This window comes from Callorhinchus milii, unplaced genomic scaffold (assembly GCF_018977255.1).
Source record: "Callorhinchus milii isolate IMCB2004 unplaced genomic scaffold, IMCB_Cmil_1.0 Scaffold2, whole genome shotgun sequence".
In the NCBI taxonomy this organism is placed as follows: Eukaryota; Metazoa; Chordata; class Chondrichthyes; order Chimaeriformes; family Callorhinchidae; genus Callorhinchus; species Callorhinchus milii.
In genome coordinates, this window is record NW_024704743.1 from 20,274,209 (window position 1) to 20,293,089 (window position 18,881).

Here is an 18,881-nt window from a genome sequence, read left to right on the forward strand (position 1 = left end):
GTATTATTAAATGTGTTGATAACTAATACATAAATTAAGTTTTGCTGTACTGAGCTTGGTAGACATTTAGTATCAGCTTCACATACATCTGAAATAAACACCTGCAGTTTGTTCTTTTGTAATATTTCGATAAAAAGCACACTAAATATGACACCTTGAATTGGCATAGAATTCGAAAACATGGTCAGTAATGAACATTATACCTGAAAAAAATCACGAGGGTATCTCAATCCCATGTTTTGGATATCAGAGCCTTTGGAGCATTTCTAAAATGAGTTCAGTGTCTAACATTTTCTATTCAGTGTTTAATAAATAAGACTTTTAATTCATAGTTTAATCAGTATGCATCACAAATAACATTTAAACAATGGATTTGTTTTTCATAATCTGATCAAAAACATCCGATCCACGAGGACTGGACTATAATTACTCTGTAAAATGTAAAGCATCTTCCCAACTAAGTACACAAATGTCCTTTCACAACTCGGAAGGGCTTTACTACATAGTTTTGTACTGTGATATTGTCTTCCTGTGATCACATTACAGTAGCACTAACCTCTGAGTACTAGAATCCTTGTACAACTGATCAATTACAGCTGTTGATTCGGTGATTGGAACTCTCCCACATCTGCTTCTTGCTTAGTTAGTTAATGGTTCACTTCCAGGTCCTAAAATAACTGCAGCTTTTTCAGACACTGTCTAACCCCATCTATGCTGCCCTTACACTGCCTGTCTTGTTTGGTTTTGTCACTCAATATACAATGCAAATCCAAGTGACTCACATCTGCTACTGATCGACCCAATTCGTGAGCAATCTTTTCCCATCGACCTGGAGTACCCCCTGGGAACTTAACCATACTTCTTGTCAGCTGGCCAAGGTCCTCTTCTGTCCACTCAGGTGCCTGTAATGATGTCCAAAAAAGTGGGGAGATAAAGTCAGAAAAAAAAGCAATCAAACCAATCAAAGAACACGTAAAATAGGAACATTTCATAATGTTAACTAATTTAATTACCACAATAAATTCTGCTGTAGAAATCGTTTTATTTCAAACCATTTTGAAAATGATTGTTAATGAGAGAATCAGTAGATGTGAATTTTTTTTGCTGTAATAACGTTGCCAATAGAATTTTTTTTTTTTAAAAAATCCCTGAAGATATAAATGCTTCATATATAATCATCTCTGACCCCAGTAATGAACAACCATGCATCATGGGGTTTGTATTACTAAGCCGTCACTGCAGAATGCAGTCACAGAGGTGAGTGACCCCAGGGACCATCTCCACAGCTACGGCAAAGCCTCTTGCTGACACTAATCCTCCCTGTCATTCTCCCACTGTGCTCAAACCATACTGACATCCGCCTGCTGCATTGCAAGATTAACAGGGCCTTCCTGACTTTTTCACTGCTGCCCCTAATCAATGGTTCAAGCATACTCCTTTCACCATGTCCAAATGGCAGCTTCAGTCATAATCAAAGCACACAACCCAGTAAAGGGTTTCTCGGCGGGCCTACTCATTTGCATTAATTTGCAAAGCAAACTACGTTATTCAGTGGGTTCTGTACTGCTGCTATCAAGAATGTTCCCTGAAGCAGATAAGTGGGCATAAATATGACCTGCCACTTAAAGCCAGTATACAATTGTCATACATGGTCAGTAATGTTTCGGCTTTTTCACCTCTTCCGCAATGTTAAATCCATTTATCCTTTTAATCCGGTTTGTAATAATGATTTTTTTAAAAAGATAACTAATTTTTTAAATATGTACAATTGTACCCAACCTGCCTTAAGCAAACAAGATATAATACTCTGTGTATATTTTAAATTCTATCTTATTCAGTTGAAACTGAAGAAATGTAACACATCAACATGCGTGAGTAAATCTTAACCATTTAAAACGTAATAATTGTAAAAACAACAGCAGTCCGCATTTTAAACCTGGGATCAAATTCTGAAAACAAAACTCCTCAAAATAGTCACCAAAATGTCCTATAATTATTTGGGGATCGCTTACACAACAGTATTAAAAACTACCCGTAATTGTGGGACTTTTTTAAATAATCAAAAGGGAATTTGAGAGCCTCATTGTTACTCATTATAAATAATCAAACCACCAAACTACAAAAGGGATCATCATATTGGAACCCAAACCTTTTTCTTCTAGAATAAAATCAGAGTAAAATTATAGTTCTGAACCCTCAAGCACATAAGTTCTAACCAAAAACAGATTATAAATACGTTTCACAATCTTGAAATTTTGCAGGAAAAGGATCAATAAAGTAGGACAGTAATTGTTGCTCAAACAGGATAATTTTACATGTTGCTTATAACCTTGAAATTCAATACAAAAAGAATGCAAATCTATTTTCTATTCACATTTAAAGAGTTCCTAATGGATCTTTTTGAAAGGATCGAGTTATCAAACAAATATTCATTGATACAGTATTTGACTCATTGGGTTTCTTGGGTAAGAGCATTTAAACAAGGGCTACATTTTCTTGAAAATGTTGGTATTTATTCTGTAAAACCAAAGGCTGTAGTTGCAATTCATCAGCTGATAAAATCCTTGCCCAGTTTACACTGCCGATCAGATTATATTTGGACTCCATTGATCTGAACTGACTTCGATCTCTCTAATGTTTACACTGCACCTTTGCCCTAAACCGGGGTCACATCACACAGTATCAAATTACAGTCCAGCATATGTGCTTAATGCAAAGTGGGGCCACAGTGGAGCACGGATTCAAATGAGACGTGTTTATATCGGCTGAATTTCAATTTAGTCACTCTGGAGCACTTTTAAACTGCCATTAAGGTTGAGAGCTTCTACTTCAAACATCTCAGTAAATAGTCTTAGTCGTAGTTTAATGTAAATTAATCAGTTAACTCCAGCAATAAACTAAATGAAACATTTTATGTATACAAGTGCAATTATCAAGTTCAAACTGATGTATGAATTAGTACTGGTTTGATCACAGAATTTAATGTAAACCAATACAATATTCGATTTCATCTTATCTAAAATATGCCCATGTGGTACAACCTAAGTAGCGAGAAGAAGAATTATTTTTAGAAAAGCAATTCTGTTTAAGTAGACATGCAAAATATTTTATTTATATTACAATTTTCGTTGGAGGTATTTTTTAAAACGGCAGAAAATTGTCCATTGGCAAATAGATTGGTTGGTACTACTGTAGACAATTAAAGGATTCCAACTCAAGGTAGCAAAATAATCAGTTAACTAATATAGTATTTAATAAGGTCCAAATAATAATGTCATTTTACAAACTTCTATTTTGGAAAGTGGAAAGATTTCACCATTGGTTAATTAGCTATGTGGAAGCAAAAATTCACATTTATGTAGCATTCTAGACTGGGTTACATGCAACACAGACCCAATTCGTTATGAATTTGAGTCAAGCTATTTTTTTCAATGATGTAATAATAACCCTTGCATTTGATATAGCGCCTTATCACGACTTCAAGACATCTCAACCCGCTTCACAGAATATGCTGTAAAATGAATTGACTGTATATTTTGTGGGCAAAATATTTTGTGGGATATTTTTCTAAAAAGAATATCCAGCATAAAAAAAAGCCGCCTAAAACTATATGAATACAGCTAAAGAACATCCAAAACTTTGTGCTCTTCAGGAAGTATCGCAGTATGGTATAATCAGCCAGTAACTAGTTAACCAGGGACAGCCACAATTCTGTTAAACCAGAATGGCTGCAATCCATCCTGAGTGATTAATTAAGAATTCCAGAGCAACAGCTAACTGAGTCTCCAGACAGAATGAATAAATACTGAAACACAAATGGTTTAAAAGCAAGAATTACTGAACACAAGTTTTCAAAGTTTTCTTTGCATGAACAGATTGTCTCTGGTTTAATGCATAGCTATTTGCTGTCAATTGAATGCATAAGCATGCTGTTTTATGGTTGAAAACCAAGCAGCTCCCAATTTTGTTTTGTAACCAGGACGCCAAAAAACTACTCCTACAATACATCAAAGTAATAGCAGATGCCACATGGCAAAGGGACAGCTGTCATTTCCACACCAGTATTCCAATGTGACAGTAGTGTTCAGATATGTGACATACGCCCAATTAAATGCTTCCAGAATACTGTACCTCTACTGGATTTACATTCACTTCAAATGTCTCAATCAAATGTGTTGCCTACTACATTATTAGATGATTTAAAAATGTCCCACAAAGTTACGCCAACAGCACAATAGTCTGTTTAAAAAAAATGGACATGACTGTTTGTGGGACACTGCTGTATGCACTTGGCTGCCATATTTCCCCCACAAATACACAATCAATCCACTTTACAATGTATTCTGTGAAGCGCTATGAAACATCTCAATAACATAATAATGTGCTGTATCAAATGCAAAGATTAGTATTATTATTAACGTTGTCTAATGTTACATAACACATCTGTTGCCCATCTCATCAAACAACTAAGGGAAAGGGAAGAACACACTTATCCCACTGGGGATACTATAATTTTTATTTGAAAGTGATGGATCCACAGAATTGAACCACCGCAAGATTCACACCTTAAGGACACAAGGAAAGGCTGATTCAAGGTGAGGTATACTTGGCAACAGAATGTCGGAATCAAATGCACCCTCTGTGGCGGTTTCAGTCGTCCAGTTCCTGAGCCAGGCGGGTCTGCAATACTCCAGAGCACAGCTGTTGACAGACAGTCTAGTTTGGAAAATCTTAAGCATGGTGATGGGTTTCTGTATGTGTCAAATACCCAGCTGATTAAAGAAAAATGAGGGGAGGGAAAGAGGAAAGGGGGCTCAATTCAATTCATAAATTAGTTCACTTCTGTAAACTTTGCTGCAATAGGTTGAAAAATAATACTATAACAATCCTGCTTAATGTGAACAAAACTTTAAACAGAATACTATATGGCAAGTATAGCATTTTTCTTGTCAGCCGGTGTCAGACACGCATGGAAACCTATCATGATGTTTAAGAGTATCCACACCAGGGAAGGCTCCACATATGTATGCCACTTACACATGGAAGTTTCCCTGTGTCTGCAATCGAATGCACACTTTCCCTAGAAGAACATAAACAACCTTGCCTAATTTGAGAGTGTTTGCCACAGGGTGGCAAGAGCCAAGGCTTGGAGAACCCAAAACATCAGTTGGGGTAACTGCTGGAGTTTTTTTTTGGTCAGCCAGGCAACTGACAGATGCAGATGCAGAAACCCATCACTATGCTTAAATCCGACTCAACAGAGTTCCTATGCATAACATAGAAATTCCCGACATATAACCAGAATTCTAACCAGCTAGAACCACACATTGCTTGCCATTGAAAACACCGAATGACAAGCTTCCTGCTGCTCCTACAAGTTCCCCTGACTGTCATCGGCAATGCCCAGGAGTAATTTTCTCCATGCTCAATTCACTGTTGAAAGAAAGGTTTTCTAACTTCCCCTTTAATTATAGCTACTTCCCTCGTTAGTTCCATCATTTCTATAACTGTGATGCTCATGTCTGCTCTTTGCTTCTGTTTTCTGATAACCAGACCTATAAAGTATGACGACTAACAGATTTTTAATGCAATTATGTGATCCATATTAATGATATGGAACCCAGTTAACATAGAATTAAAATAATTGGAACTGAAAAATATAGGGAGCAGACATCAATTTCAAAACCCACAGATTTCTACTTGTACATGGAAATCAATCCACTCAGTTTTGTTAAGTTTCATCAAAATTATGCTTGCAGAAAATTACTTTGTTCCAATCCACCCATTGGAGAATTCTCGATTTTATGTAAAAAAAACTCATTTGTTTTCAGGCAAATTAAACAAATTTGCAATTTTTTTAAAAAAGCTGAGAAAATCAAAGACCATCATTTCAATACACAGTTGTTTCATCCAAACATACAGTCAATTCATTTTACAGTGTATTACTGGTTAATCATATAAAAGAGAGAATCAACAACAGAAATTTAGCAATATAACTTTTAACTAGTTGCGCAAACCAGATTGGCATGATATCCAGTGTCTAGGCAAGCAACTACTGTAGTTTGATTATATTCCAGTTTAAAGAACCATGAATCATTCACAAGTGCTCAAGATGAGAACCTCCTAGGTTGCCCTTTGATCTAGCCACAACTACAATTTATAGGACCAAGCTCTGGAAATTACCTAAAATTGAAGAATTATTAAAATCTATTGAAAGGATTAAAAGCAAATTACTTCATATAACTTCAAATTGAATCCATATTTACATAATTAAAAATCTAAGTGCATCATGAAAGAAAAATATCAACAACCAAAATTACATTTGTATAACGCCTTTTACATCAGGAGGACGTCCCAAGGCGCTGGGCAGTCAGTGTTTCGGACCCGAGCTGGAGGCCGGGATCAGGGAGGGCAGGAGGGGAAGGAGGGTGATCGAAGGCACAGTCAAAGACAAAGGGTGAGGGTGGGGGCAGAGTGGGGGCAGACAAAGGTCCCATAGGGTGGGGTCAGAGTGGCAGAAGCTGACCCGCCAATGGTGGGGCGAGCGAGACGGGGGATGTGAAGTAGGCCGGAGCACGCTGAACGGAGAGCGCGGGCAGGTTGGTAGGGGGTTAGGAGGTGGCAGAGGTATAGGGGTGAGCAAGACCATGGAGGGCTTTGAAGGTGAGGACCAGAATCTTGAACTGTATCCTCTGTGTGATGGGAAGCCAGTGGAGTTGGGCAAGGAAGGGTGTGATAGGGTCACGGAGCCTGGTGAGGGAGAGGACAAGGCTGCAGAGGTCTGGATGATCTGTAGCCTATGGAAGGAGGAGTTGGGGAGGCCGACAAGCAGGGAGTTTGCATAGTCAAACCTGGATGTCATGAATGTGTGTTTGAGGGTTTTCGGTGGCCTGCAGTGTGAGACAGTAGCGGATAAAAAATGTCATACTTCAGTAAAAGAATTCTAAATGCACAAGAAATGAACATCCTTCTAAACATAGATACATCAGGAGATGTCGGTTTTGTACTTTTAACTTATAAAAATCAATAAGTTTAAAATTTCCAGAGAAACATAACTTTTGTACAATATATCTTCAAAGGACTGAACAATGTGTTTGGATATTCATTACCTATTTCATAGCACCATAAATAAATAAATTCAGCAGTAGCAAATGGACCAGATATAGAAATGCAGAATAGCAACGATGCCACTTAGTTACAAATTTACACACTTAAATCAGGTGTTTGAAAGATCACCATCCTTCAAACTCCGCTGTCTGCATTCTCACCCGCATCAATCTTCATACCGTGATTACTCCTGTCCTTGCCAAACTCCAATGGCTCCCTGTCACAGAGCAGATCGACTTAAAGATCCTCACTCTAGTGTTTAAATCCCTCCATTCCTTGGCACCCCCCCTATCTCTCTGACCTCCTCTCTCCCTACACCAGTACCCGCTGCCTCCGCTTTACTGGGTCCAGCCTCCTCCGTGTCCCCCAAATCCTCTGCTCCACCATCGGCGGCCGTGCCTTCAGCCACTATGCCCTGAAACTTTGGAACTCGATCCCTCAACCCCTTTGCCTCAGCCCCTCCTTCCCCATCTTCAGGTCATGCCTGAAGACCTTCCTCTTAGACCGCGCCTACAGTCACCTTCCCCCTCCCCCTGGCTCGGCCTCGAGCTCCACCATTGTTAAGCGCTCTGAGATGTCACCCGGCGTGGAGGGAGCTATATAAATGCAAGCTGTTGTCTTATTATTATTATAAATACATGCTTGCCAGCAGTTATGTTTTCAAATCTCTCATTGCTGCATTACTGAACAATAAAACAACCGTACACGATTTCCAGATTTGTATTATTGAATGTTTAGAAGTTTTACTAACTCTAAATAACAAACTGAATTACTTCAAGAGTTTGAGCAACAATGTCTAAAACAATAGTCAGGTAATCCATAGCAGGATTTTAGTGAAACTCTCAGTACATTATTTACCGTTTGCCAAGAGCTCTCATATTTCAAAGAACTCCAGATGTAATGCCCAGGGAGGAATACTGCAGGTGGTAGTGGTGAAATATTAAGTACCAAAAGAGCCCACAGGTGTACACATGAAAACACACAAAGACTCATAAAAGGAAGGCTGCAAAATTTAAAAACAAAATGTGTTGCTGTAATATATTGGACAGGGGACAGTTAAGAGGGGGCAGGAAACATACATGCACATCGTCTTCAATTAGACTTACCTCATAATAATAATAATCTCTGCATTTGAAATTATCACGTCTTCTAGATGTTTCAAAGTGCTTCACAGAATATACTGTTAAGTGAACTGACTGTATGTTTTGTGGGCAAAATACGACAGCTAATTGCGCACAGCAGTGTCCCACAAATAGTTGTGGATTAAGCGACCAAATTATTACTTTTTTTTAAAGAATTATTACCCCCCGAAAATGCAATCTGACAATCGACTAACAACCAGGTTCCTACTTACTGCTAGGTAAACAGAGGCGTGTGGAGTAAGGAAACTTGTTCAACGTTTCCCTGACGGGAATCAAACCGGGGTCCTCTTGCTTTGCGAAGCGAGTGCTCTAACCACTACGCTACAGGACTCCACTTCTAGGCAAGAAATACTTGCCTAGAAGCAAGAAAAAACATTAAGATTGTGAATCATTCTAACATGTCTCCTGAAATATTAGGCCTGAAATGCCACCTATTTTTAGCTATTTTATCTTAAAATATCATTTTAACCACAAAGATAGTCAATTCACTTTACAGTATATTCTGTGAAGCACTTTGAGACGTCTTGAAGATGTAATAATAATAATAATGATAATCCTTGCATTTGATATAGCGCTTTTCACGTCAGGAGGACGTCCCAAAGTAATAGGCACTCCATCAAAGATTATTATCGTAAACTCAGTCATAATTTGGAAACAGGTTTCTATTCATTCTCAACATGAACTGGCTTCCAAATTTAAGATTTCTCCAATTCTACACCATCTTTATTTTTTTTTNAAAAAAGTGTTTTACAGCTAGGACATTTAGAAATTTTAAGCCTATTATGCACAGAAAATAAATGCATGTAAATATGTATTATTCACTGGCTATGGTAAATGTAAATGACTTGTATAGGGAGTGGAAGGAAAGGACAAGAAAGTACTTTGATTTATATAGCGCCATTCACAAAATAAAAGTTTTAAAGCACTCTACAGAAACCAAGTGGAAGATTAAGCAAGGTGGGAGGTAAGGGGGCTAAGCGGGAGATGGCTTAAGATATAATTTAAAAGGTAGGATTTTAGTAAGATTTTGAAAGCATAGAGGAAGGGTGCGAGGCTGAGGGATTTAGAGAGGAAGTTACAGTGCACTCACAGGGCAAAGTGGCTGAAAAGCTTCCCCATCGATGATGGGCAGAGGATGTGAAACAAGCCCAAGTTAAGAGAGCAGAGTGTAGTCAGGGGAGTAGGACTCCACAAGATTGGATAGGGTGGGGCAAGAGCATGACATACCTGAATTAGAAAAAGGATTATGAAGTTAATCTGCTGAGAATAGGGAGCCAGTGCATCTTAAGAGTTATTTGATGGGAGTCTAATGTAGGAAAGGATATGACTATGGAGTTTTCAATCACCTGAAGCTCATGGAGGGTTGACTGAGGAAGGCCAGGAAGAAAGGCATTGGAGAAATCAAGTCTGAAGGTACGATGTGAAGGAGCATTTTGGCTGCTTTGTGAGCAAGATAGGGACAATAGTAAGTGATGTTACATATAAACTGTATTCCTAACTCTTCCCTCCACAAGTGCGGATCATCCAGAACTATGCAGCTTGTGTCCTCTCCCGCACCAGGCTCCACGACCCTATCACCCCGACCCTCGCCTGGCTCTACTGGCTCCCTTGCCCCCAGAGGATAAAGTTCAAAATCTTTGTCCTCGCCTTCAAAGCCCTCCACAACCTTCCTCCTCCCTACCTCTGTGACTTGTCCGCTCCCTCCACTCAGCAGGCTCCAGCCTGCTCCACATAGCCCACCCATCTCGTCCCAATGTTGACAGTCGGATCTTCAGCTTCTCTGCCCCCAAACCTTTGGAAGATTCTGCAGTTGCTCCCTTCACCTTGCCTCCTTCAAGACCCTTCTCTTCGACCTTGCCTTCGGTCACCTTCCAACCCCTAACCTCCACCTCTCCTGATCTCAACCCCCCAGCTCAGGTCCAAATCTCTAACTGTCCAGCACCTTGGGACATCCTCCCGACATGAAAGGCGCTACACAAACGTAATTTGTTGTTGTTGTATAACAACATATGTATAATATATTGTAGATTAATATGTTGTTGATAGTCATAGTATTATCTTTATTGATGACTACCACTTCTTTTTCAAATAATGTGGAAAGAAACATCACAGGGTTTGCAGCCATTGAATACAAGAGTGAAAAACATCTCTTTATGCTCTTTTTTATAGTACAGAGATAAGTGAAGTTCAAATGGAAAAACAGCATTGCGATGTCATGTGGCCTTTTTTGTTCAGGTGATGATAACTTGCTGCATGAAGCCACGGGAGATGCAATCCTTAAAGGGTGTAGGTAAATTTTCCATTGAGAAAATAAAATTTTTCTTTAAGGGATACAGAAGCTGCTATCCCATATCAAGAGGCAGAGTTTGGTGTGTCTCAAGAGATTTTCAAGGCAGCAGCACCACATTTATTTTACAGTACCGTTCATCAGGCTCCGGCCTGCTCCATGTCTCCCGCCTGACCCACCCTACCATCGGTGGCCGGGCTTTCAGCCTCTCTGCCCCCACACTCTGGAACTCCATCCCACGGTCCCTTCGCCTCGCTCCCTCCCTTGCCTCCTTCAAGGCCGGTCTCAAGACCCTTCTCTTCGACCGTGCCTTTGGTCTCCCTTCCACCTCTGTCTTCCCTCACCCCTACACCACCCCTCCCTCATGCCCGGGCCCCGACACCTGACTGTTCAGCGTTTTGGGACGTCCTCCCGACATGAAAAGCGCTCTATAAATGTAATTTTGTTGTTGTAGGACTGTTTCGGACATCAGAGCTATAAGTGAGAGTGTAATCATTTGATTTAATCTCCTGTAGAAAATTCGGTAAGAATCTCAGTATGTTCACACTGACTACCTTCCTTCAAATTAGATTGCACTTGACGACAGAATAATCCTTGTAGTAATAATCCTTGCATTTTGATATAGCGTTTTATCACTTGTTCGAGACGTCCCAAATCGCTTCACAGAATATATTGTAAAGTGAATTTACTGCATATTTTGTGCACGCCACCAATTGCGCACAGCAATGTCTCACAAACAGTCGTGGATTGAGTAACCAATTCATTATTTTTTTTAAAGGAATAGCAATCTGCCAATCGACTAACAACAGGTTCCTACTTACTGCTCGGTGAACAGAGGGACGTGCAGTAAAGAAACTTGCTCAATATTTCACCCTGCCGAGAATCGAACCCAGGTTTCTCGCTTGCAAGGCGAGTGCTCTAACAACTGAGCTACAGGACTCCACAGCAATGGGATCAAGTACATCTGGTTCAAATATCAGAAACGGACATACGGTGGTAGATGACATCACGTCTTACACAGCTGTGCAGCACAACACCAGTATTAAAAAGTGTCCCAAGGAGAGGAGTTACCAAGGTTGTCAGAGTTTTCAGAGTTTGATCTGTTGTAGATTTGTTGTAGAAGTTAAACCCTAGTCACCACAAATCAAACACCTCTTGCAGAGCGAATACAAATCTAGGACATAGAGGGAAGAGCTTTTGCATCAGGCCAACTGTCAAGCAGCTGTAAAGTTACATCAGATAAGAATATTATGTTGAAGAGTGAATAGGAGAATTATTGCAATCATGTAGTCTTATTCTCAGCAACTAAAACATTTTTAAAGTTCAAAAATCAAAATTTAACTTTTACTGTCTTGAATTTGTTTCATACAGTATTGATGATGATTTGTGCAATTTGCTTATGTAGAAAATTGATTCAATTTTATAGCTAAGGTCATACTATGTCTGCCAAAAAAACAGTAAAACTCACATAAGTCTTATCTTTATAAATTGTATAATTGCCTAAGTCATACATGCACCTGAGTTCCATTCAGTTTCCTACCAAAAACTGCTTAGATATCTTTGCGCTAGTCATATTTTACTAGTTGTCTAAATGGTTACATTGTAACATTTCTTGGTAGCAAATAATCCTAAACTCTATGCAAATTATCTCCTAACTCGTAACACCGCTTCCGCACTTACTGGCTGCATTGAATCTCGGGAAACAAAGTTTTGACCCTTAACTGCATGCGCTCTGAGACTACATTGAAACACTGAACATAGTGTCTTGCCCTGTAACCACATGCTCACTTACCTACTGCATTGAAGTATGCAGGCGCAGGGTTTCGTTTGAAACAAGCGTGAAAAGCGAGGTCTTGACCCGTCACCACATGTGCATTTACCAGCTGCGGTGATGAAGTACCGTATGCAGTGTTCTCCTCTGAAACCAGTGCAGGAAATGTGCTACTTGTTTATTGTTATGTCTTATTCGTATAAAATCTGACTTATACAAGTTTGCCTGTAACTCATACTTTGCTTAAGTCATATTAAATGTTACGACCCCAATTGATTATGTAACTTTTACTGTACTAATAAGTGACTCACGTATTGACATTAAAATGACAAACTTAAGGGAGTTCTTCCTCTTGCATCATTCTGAATACCTCCGGCTAATAAGTAAACTGTAGCATTCTAGGTTCCATAGGTGAACTACAGTTACATTAACCTGACCTTAAAAAGCTGAAGGAGTACCAATACAAGTGAAGCCGAAAACAACACCGAAATCAAAGGATGGCCATGACTGGAACTATGCAGTGCAACAAACTTTATAAAGTTCAATTTTTAAAAACAAAGCAGTTATTCCGGTCGGTGTACAGTCTTGCATGCAGCATAATGCAACTAAATGGAAGTTTGCACCTTTTCTCTAAACATAAAGGTTGTCAGTACAAACTAGCTGTCTGTAACTGACAAAAAAANTCTTATCTACTATTGTTTGAAGTCTTCAAATTCCAGCAATTTCCAGGTCAGACATCTGTGCGCTCAGAAATAAATCTTAGAAGTAAAACTACTCTAACTTATTGACTTGAGCCACAATTGACACAGGAAGCTTATCCTCCCAGCAGTGTAAATATTATTTCTCAGTGTAGGATTAAATGTAATGGTAAAATGCCTAAATGCATCTTGTTATTGGAGTCTCCTGAACCAAACTTTATAAGTGTCTCTGTTCCTTTAATTGTCCTGCTCAACAGCACTGTGAATGTTGATGTCGCTCAACAGATTGCACAACGACATGTAATCATCTTATGTTCAGCTAGGAATTACATGAGAAAAAAATAGGTAACCCTTGCTGGGATTGATGAGTGAGTGCAATGACAGCAACATAAAGAATGGAACTGGAGAGTAAAAGCAAGTAATACTTTAAATTCAGCTGTTGGCTCCTACTAAACATTAACATGGTCTTTCTACTTAGATTGAAGGACTCCAGGTGTCTTTGAACATGTGATGTTACACAGTGTAGACAAAACATAAAAGCGGCTGTTCCATACTACAGTTAAAAACATGTATAGCTTGGGAGAGTCTCCAACATGATGACAACATAAACTTCCTGTAGTTAAGCAGATAATTTATTACTGGATTATTAAAATAAAAGCTTGGAAGAATCCAGCTACATTCTGTAACAAAACTGATAAAACTATCACTCTCAGAATTATTAGTTCATTCGTACCTTTTTATTCTACACATTTGCAATCAAGAGTTCATTTTAGTTGACCTGCGCAACTGCTGTACAGTATTTCAAAATGTCAAGTGTCAATGCCGCACAAAAAACATTTCTACATTCTGCCATCTTCAGAGAATCCTAATTTACAGAAAGTACCAAGCAAACCAATGCTTTAAATTTTAAAAAATTGAACTGTCAATATCACTATTACTAATTGATAAAAATAAATTACAAATATTTTGTGTATTTCTACATTATTTTTCAATTAACATAAGAATGCAATTCTGAGAGGTACTGAATTATTCAACAGTATAAGTATCAGCATGTCTTTCCTACCAAAGAGGGGCTATATTTTTAAAAATGAATGTTATTTTAAAAGGTTTTGCAGACTTCTTTTGAACAATGTAAACATTCTACTCTTAGATTCAGATTATTTTACTTAAGGAAAATGAATGGGTGGGAAGTTTGGTTCTCAGTGTTCAGCCATCACTCTGCACAAAATTAATGTACGCTGGTTTCCATCGCAAAATCTTAACAGAGTGTAAACCTGGAAGTATCCAAGTCATTCAAACAAAGCAGCAACGATTTAGTATCCAGTTCCTTTTAAAGGTAATTAACCTAAGACAGACAAAAACTTAAACATTTAAACAGAATTTCTTTTGACAAGTTTATACATACCAAAGGTCTTTTGGGCTTTTAAAAACCCAGAATAATTATTTAATTAATTTACTTTAGCATTCCGGGAATTATTAGTATTTAATCAGTTTAACTGCATAGGGAACATTTTTCTTTGCTATTTTCTGTTTAGAATGAAAAGGTTGACATTCCCTCCAAGCTGTATCCAGAGTTACCATTCTTAACTCGATCATTGAGTTGGTAAGAAGCTAAGCAGCTCCCTACAGGGACAGCTAGGAGGAGTTTCACTACAGGCTTATTCTCATGCATCGCCTAAACTATCAAGAGTAATATAGCTAGCTGCAAAGTTAATAAAAAAAATCAACCACCTGCAAACCTCCTGTCTGCAAGTTGTGTCTGCTCTGCAAGGCCAGGTTAACAGAAAATCGTAAAAATTCTTAAAGGCCAATTAAAAATTATAATTAAAAATTGATTTCAGTTCAACATATTTTTGTTGTAAAAGAGTCACGTGCAATTTGAGGTCTTCATTTTTTAAAATGTCACTATCTCTATTTAATCAAAAATACGGTTCCTTAGTTTTCAACACAGATTTCAAAACAAGCAAAATATGCTTCAAAAGCACTCTCTCAGGAACAAAAATGCAGCCTCAAAAATTATTAGCGCTCTTCCAAAGTACCATTCACAAATATCCCGATAATCGACAGTTCAACATTTTCCCCATGTTTTACCTTTCAAAGCAGGGGAATGATTTAAAAATTAGAAGGGTGCGAGTCACTGGGCAGAATGTGTAACAGAACCTACCCCTCCTTGCTAAAGTCCGGAAATGCCTTCCTCAACTCCTTCCTCATGACCCTGTAGTCTGTTTTTCTCCCTGCCCACAGCAAAGCGACAGCGCTTGTCAAAGTCACAAACGACGTCCTCTCTATCTGTGACAAGAGCTCCCTCTGCCTCCTCATCCTCCTGGATCTCTCTGCCGCATTTGACACAGTCAACCATGCCATCCTCCTCCACCGCCTCTCCTGCCTCACCCACCTTAGTGGGACACACGCATGGTTCGAGTCCAACGTAACCAATCGCCTCACTTCATCTTGGTAAATGGTTTCTCCTCCCACCCCCCCCAGTCACCTGCGGGGTACCCCAGGGCTCCATCCTTGGCCCTCTTCTTTTCCTCAGCTATATGCTCCCTCTGGGCGATATCATCCACTTTCATAAACTTTCACATGTTTGCAGATGACACACACATCTCCTCCTCCAGTATCGCCTCCAGGTCCGCCCGCCGATGTTCTATCAGCTTGTCTGGCAGACATCAGGGCCTGGATGAGTGCAAACTTCCTGCAGCTGAATGTGAACAAGATGGAATCCAGACTCCTTGGTTCCCGTCATTGTCTTCACTCTTGCGGATCCGAACTCCTCAACCTCCCTGGGCTCTCCCTCACACTCACTGAACCAGTGTGCAATCTAGGCATCTGGTTCGACCCCCGCTGTCCTTCCACCCCCCTCCCCCCACATCTGGTTCCTGACCAGAACCGTCTTCCTCCACCGTACCTTACCCCAAATGCAACCGAAACCTTCATGCATGCATTTGTCACCACCCGCCTGAATTACTCAAACGCACTTGTCGCCAGTCTCACCAGCTCCACTATTCAAAAAATCCAGCTCATTCAGAACTTTGCTGCCCCCATACTTACCCGGATTAAACTCCATCTCACCAGTTCTGGCCAGACTCCACTGGCTCCCCATCACCGAACAGATCGACTTCAAGATCCTCATATTTGTGTTCAAATCCATTCACGTCCTCGCACCTCCCTACCTCTCCAACCTCCTCACTCCCCAATCCACCACCCGGCACCTCTGCTCGGCTGGCACCAGCCTCCTGCTTGTCCTTCACACTCTCCACTCAACCATTAGAGGTCACGCTTTCAGCCACTACGCCCCAAAACTCTGGAACACTCCCCCTCTCTCCCCTTTTTCAAATCCTGTTAGAAAACCTTCCTTTTCGACTGCACTTACGGTCACCTAACAACCCCCTCGGCTCGGAGTGAGGGTCCACCATTGTTAAGCGCTCTGAGACGCTATGTAAGTGCAAGTTGTTGTTGTACAGCATTGTATATGTATTCCCACTTACTTTATGAACATTCTATAAATGTCTCACCCCACTGTCAAAGAGAATGATACGTTTTGGCTCACATGTGAACAATCGCACGCGTGAAGAAACAAAGGGGTGCCAGCAGCTGTAAAACTGTTCCCCTGCACAACAAAAAACTAACGTATTCTACAGAGTGAGTTAAGATTAGTTTGCCAAACTGTTTTTCTCTCTTCTTCTCTGCACTCATTTTTCCAGCTTCACAGTTCTGTCCTTATAAGGTTTCATTCTTACCTTTCCCAGTGTCTCTACTTTGAATCTACCAACAGCTTCTCCTCCCAGCCCCACATCGTCACTTGTGGAATTCCTCAGGGCTCTATACTTGGTACTCTTTAGCATTTACATGCTCCCGCTTGGTGATGTCATCCACAAGCATTGGGTAAACTACCATATGCATACTGATGACTTCCAACTCTCTCTACCTCCACCCTCAATTCCAACATTTACTGATGTCCTGTCTGATTGCCTGCCGGACACTAAGTACTGGATGAGAGCTAACTTTCTTCAACTGAATGTTGACAAAATATATGACTCTTCTGACTGTCTACCATCAGTTAACCCATTGGCTAACATTCAAATTTCTGCTGCTTGTGTCCTCTCCCGTGCCAGGCAACAACAACATGCACACATATAGCGCCCTCCATGCAGGGTAGCGTCTCAGAGCGCTTAGATAGGCACTGTGCGCCTATCACCCCCAACCTTGCCCAACTACATTGGCTCCCCATCCCCCAAAAGATCGAGTTCAAAATTCTTGTCCTCACAAAAGTCTTGCCCCACCCTACCTTTCTGACCTTCTAAAACCTTACCAACCCCCCTCCCTCCTCTCTGCAGGCACTAGCTTGCTTTCACTATCAGTGGTTGTGCTTTTAGGCTTTGTGCCCCCATTCTGGAACTCTATCCGGGAATCCCTTCATCTTGTCCCTTCCCTAGACTCCTTCAAGAACCATCTCAAGAGCTTTCTCTTTGACCTCATCTTTGGTCATCTTACCACTCCAACCCCTCTTTCCTTGGTCCCCAGCCCTCTTTCATCCAACCCAGCTCGGGTACAAACCCTTGTTTATCCAGCATCTTGGGACATCCTTCCGACGTGAAAGGTGCTATAAAATGCAATTTGTTGCCGTTGGTGATACTGTTCTACATCAATCACCCTTATGTAGCTCACCCAAGTAGCAACTCCCATAGCAGATGAACTGTACCCCAAGGTAATTACAAACAAGGAAAATTATGAAGCAATAAAAATCATTTGAAGGAACAAAATGATCACCTCAATAGATTGGAAACCTGCAAATGTGATTCCCGTATTTAAGGAAGATGCCAAAAGTCATACCTGACCACTACAGATCCATCAGCCTGACCTCAACAATTGGAAAATCAATAGAATCAAAATGAAAATCATTTAATAAATAGCACATGGCTTCACAAGGGGAAGATCTTGCTACCAACCTCAGATGACATCCCAAATTGGCAGTGGGAAGCAATATAACATAGTGTGCCACAACTTCCATAAGACCTTTAATAAAGTGCTACACAAGAGACTCCTTTACAAAATAATGTTGGTGGATACTGTGGGAAGATCATAGATGTGGATTAATCACTGACTAAAAGGAAGGAGACACTCCAGTACTGGGGATGAGCTACAATGTGGAGGTTCTGTTCATTGTGCAAGACATTAAACTGAGATTGCGTCTGCCAACTGAGGTAGACATTAAAGATCCCATGATGCTATTTGAAAAGAGTTTCCTTTGATGTCTTGGCCAACATTCTCCCAGATAAATCAGGCTTTCATTTCATGGTTTGTGGAACATCCTCTTTTTGAGTGAGTGGTATTCTCAGCAAGATGCAGCTGGTTCCATTATGAGAATAGATTAGAACATTTTCAATAAAGCAGTCTACATTAGGTTTAATCAGAATAAATTGAATAATGCTTGCATTTGATATAGAGTGTTTCACGTTGGGAGGACGTCTCAAAGCACTTCACAGCATTTACTATCATGTCTAGTGACTCTAGTTTATAACCTAAATTCGGAAGCACAATATAATTGGCTCAAAAAATAAGCCTTTTAGTTTGGTACAAAGCCATATAAACCAGGAAGACCCCAAGGTAAGATTCTTGGTCCAGACAGAATCAGGTGCCCTCAATGACCTCAGCTATTTTTTAAAGGGAGGGGAATATTAACCACCCAATTGTTCTGCTGCAATAACCACTCTTTGAAGATGTGTGAACATGATTAGGAGGTTGCCTCTCCCTCTCCCAGTCAATTAGTCTACCAACACTAAATATATCCACATGCCTCTGTTTATCCAGCAGTAAGTAGGAACCCGGTTGTCAGTCAATTGGCGGATTGCTTTTTGGGGGGACGTCCCAAGGCG

General features: G+C 40.1%; 1 protein-coding gene across 1 annotated transcript in view; it reads right to left on the reverse strand.

Annotated features, from left to right (window-relative positions):
* dnajc1 (DnaJ (Hsp40) homolog, subfamily C, member 1) overlaps positions 1-18,881 on the reverse strand; it is a 110,890-nt gene that overhangs the window by 17,489 nt on the left and 74,520 nt on the right. Inside the window, exon 9 of the mRNA XM_042331904.1 lies at positions 783-902. Within this exon, the coding sequence (XP_042187838.1) occupies positions 783-902 (120 nt within the window). The remainder of the gene's footprint in view (positions 1-782; positions 903-18,881) is intronic.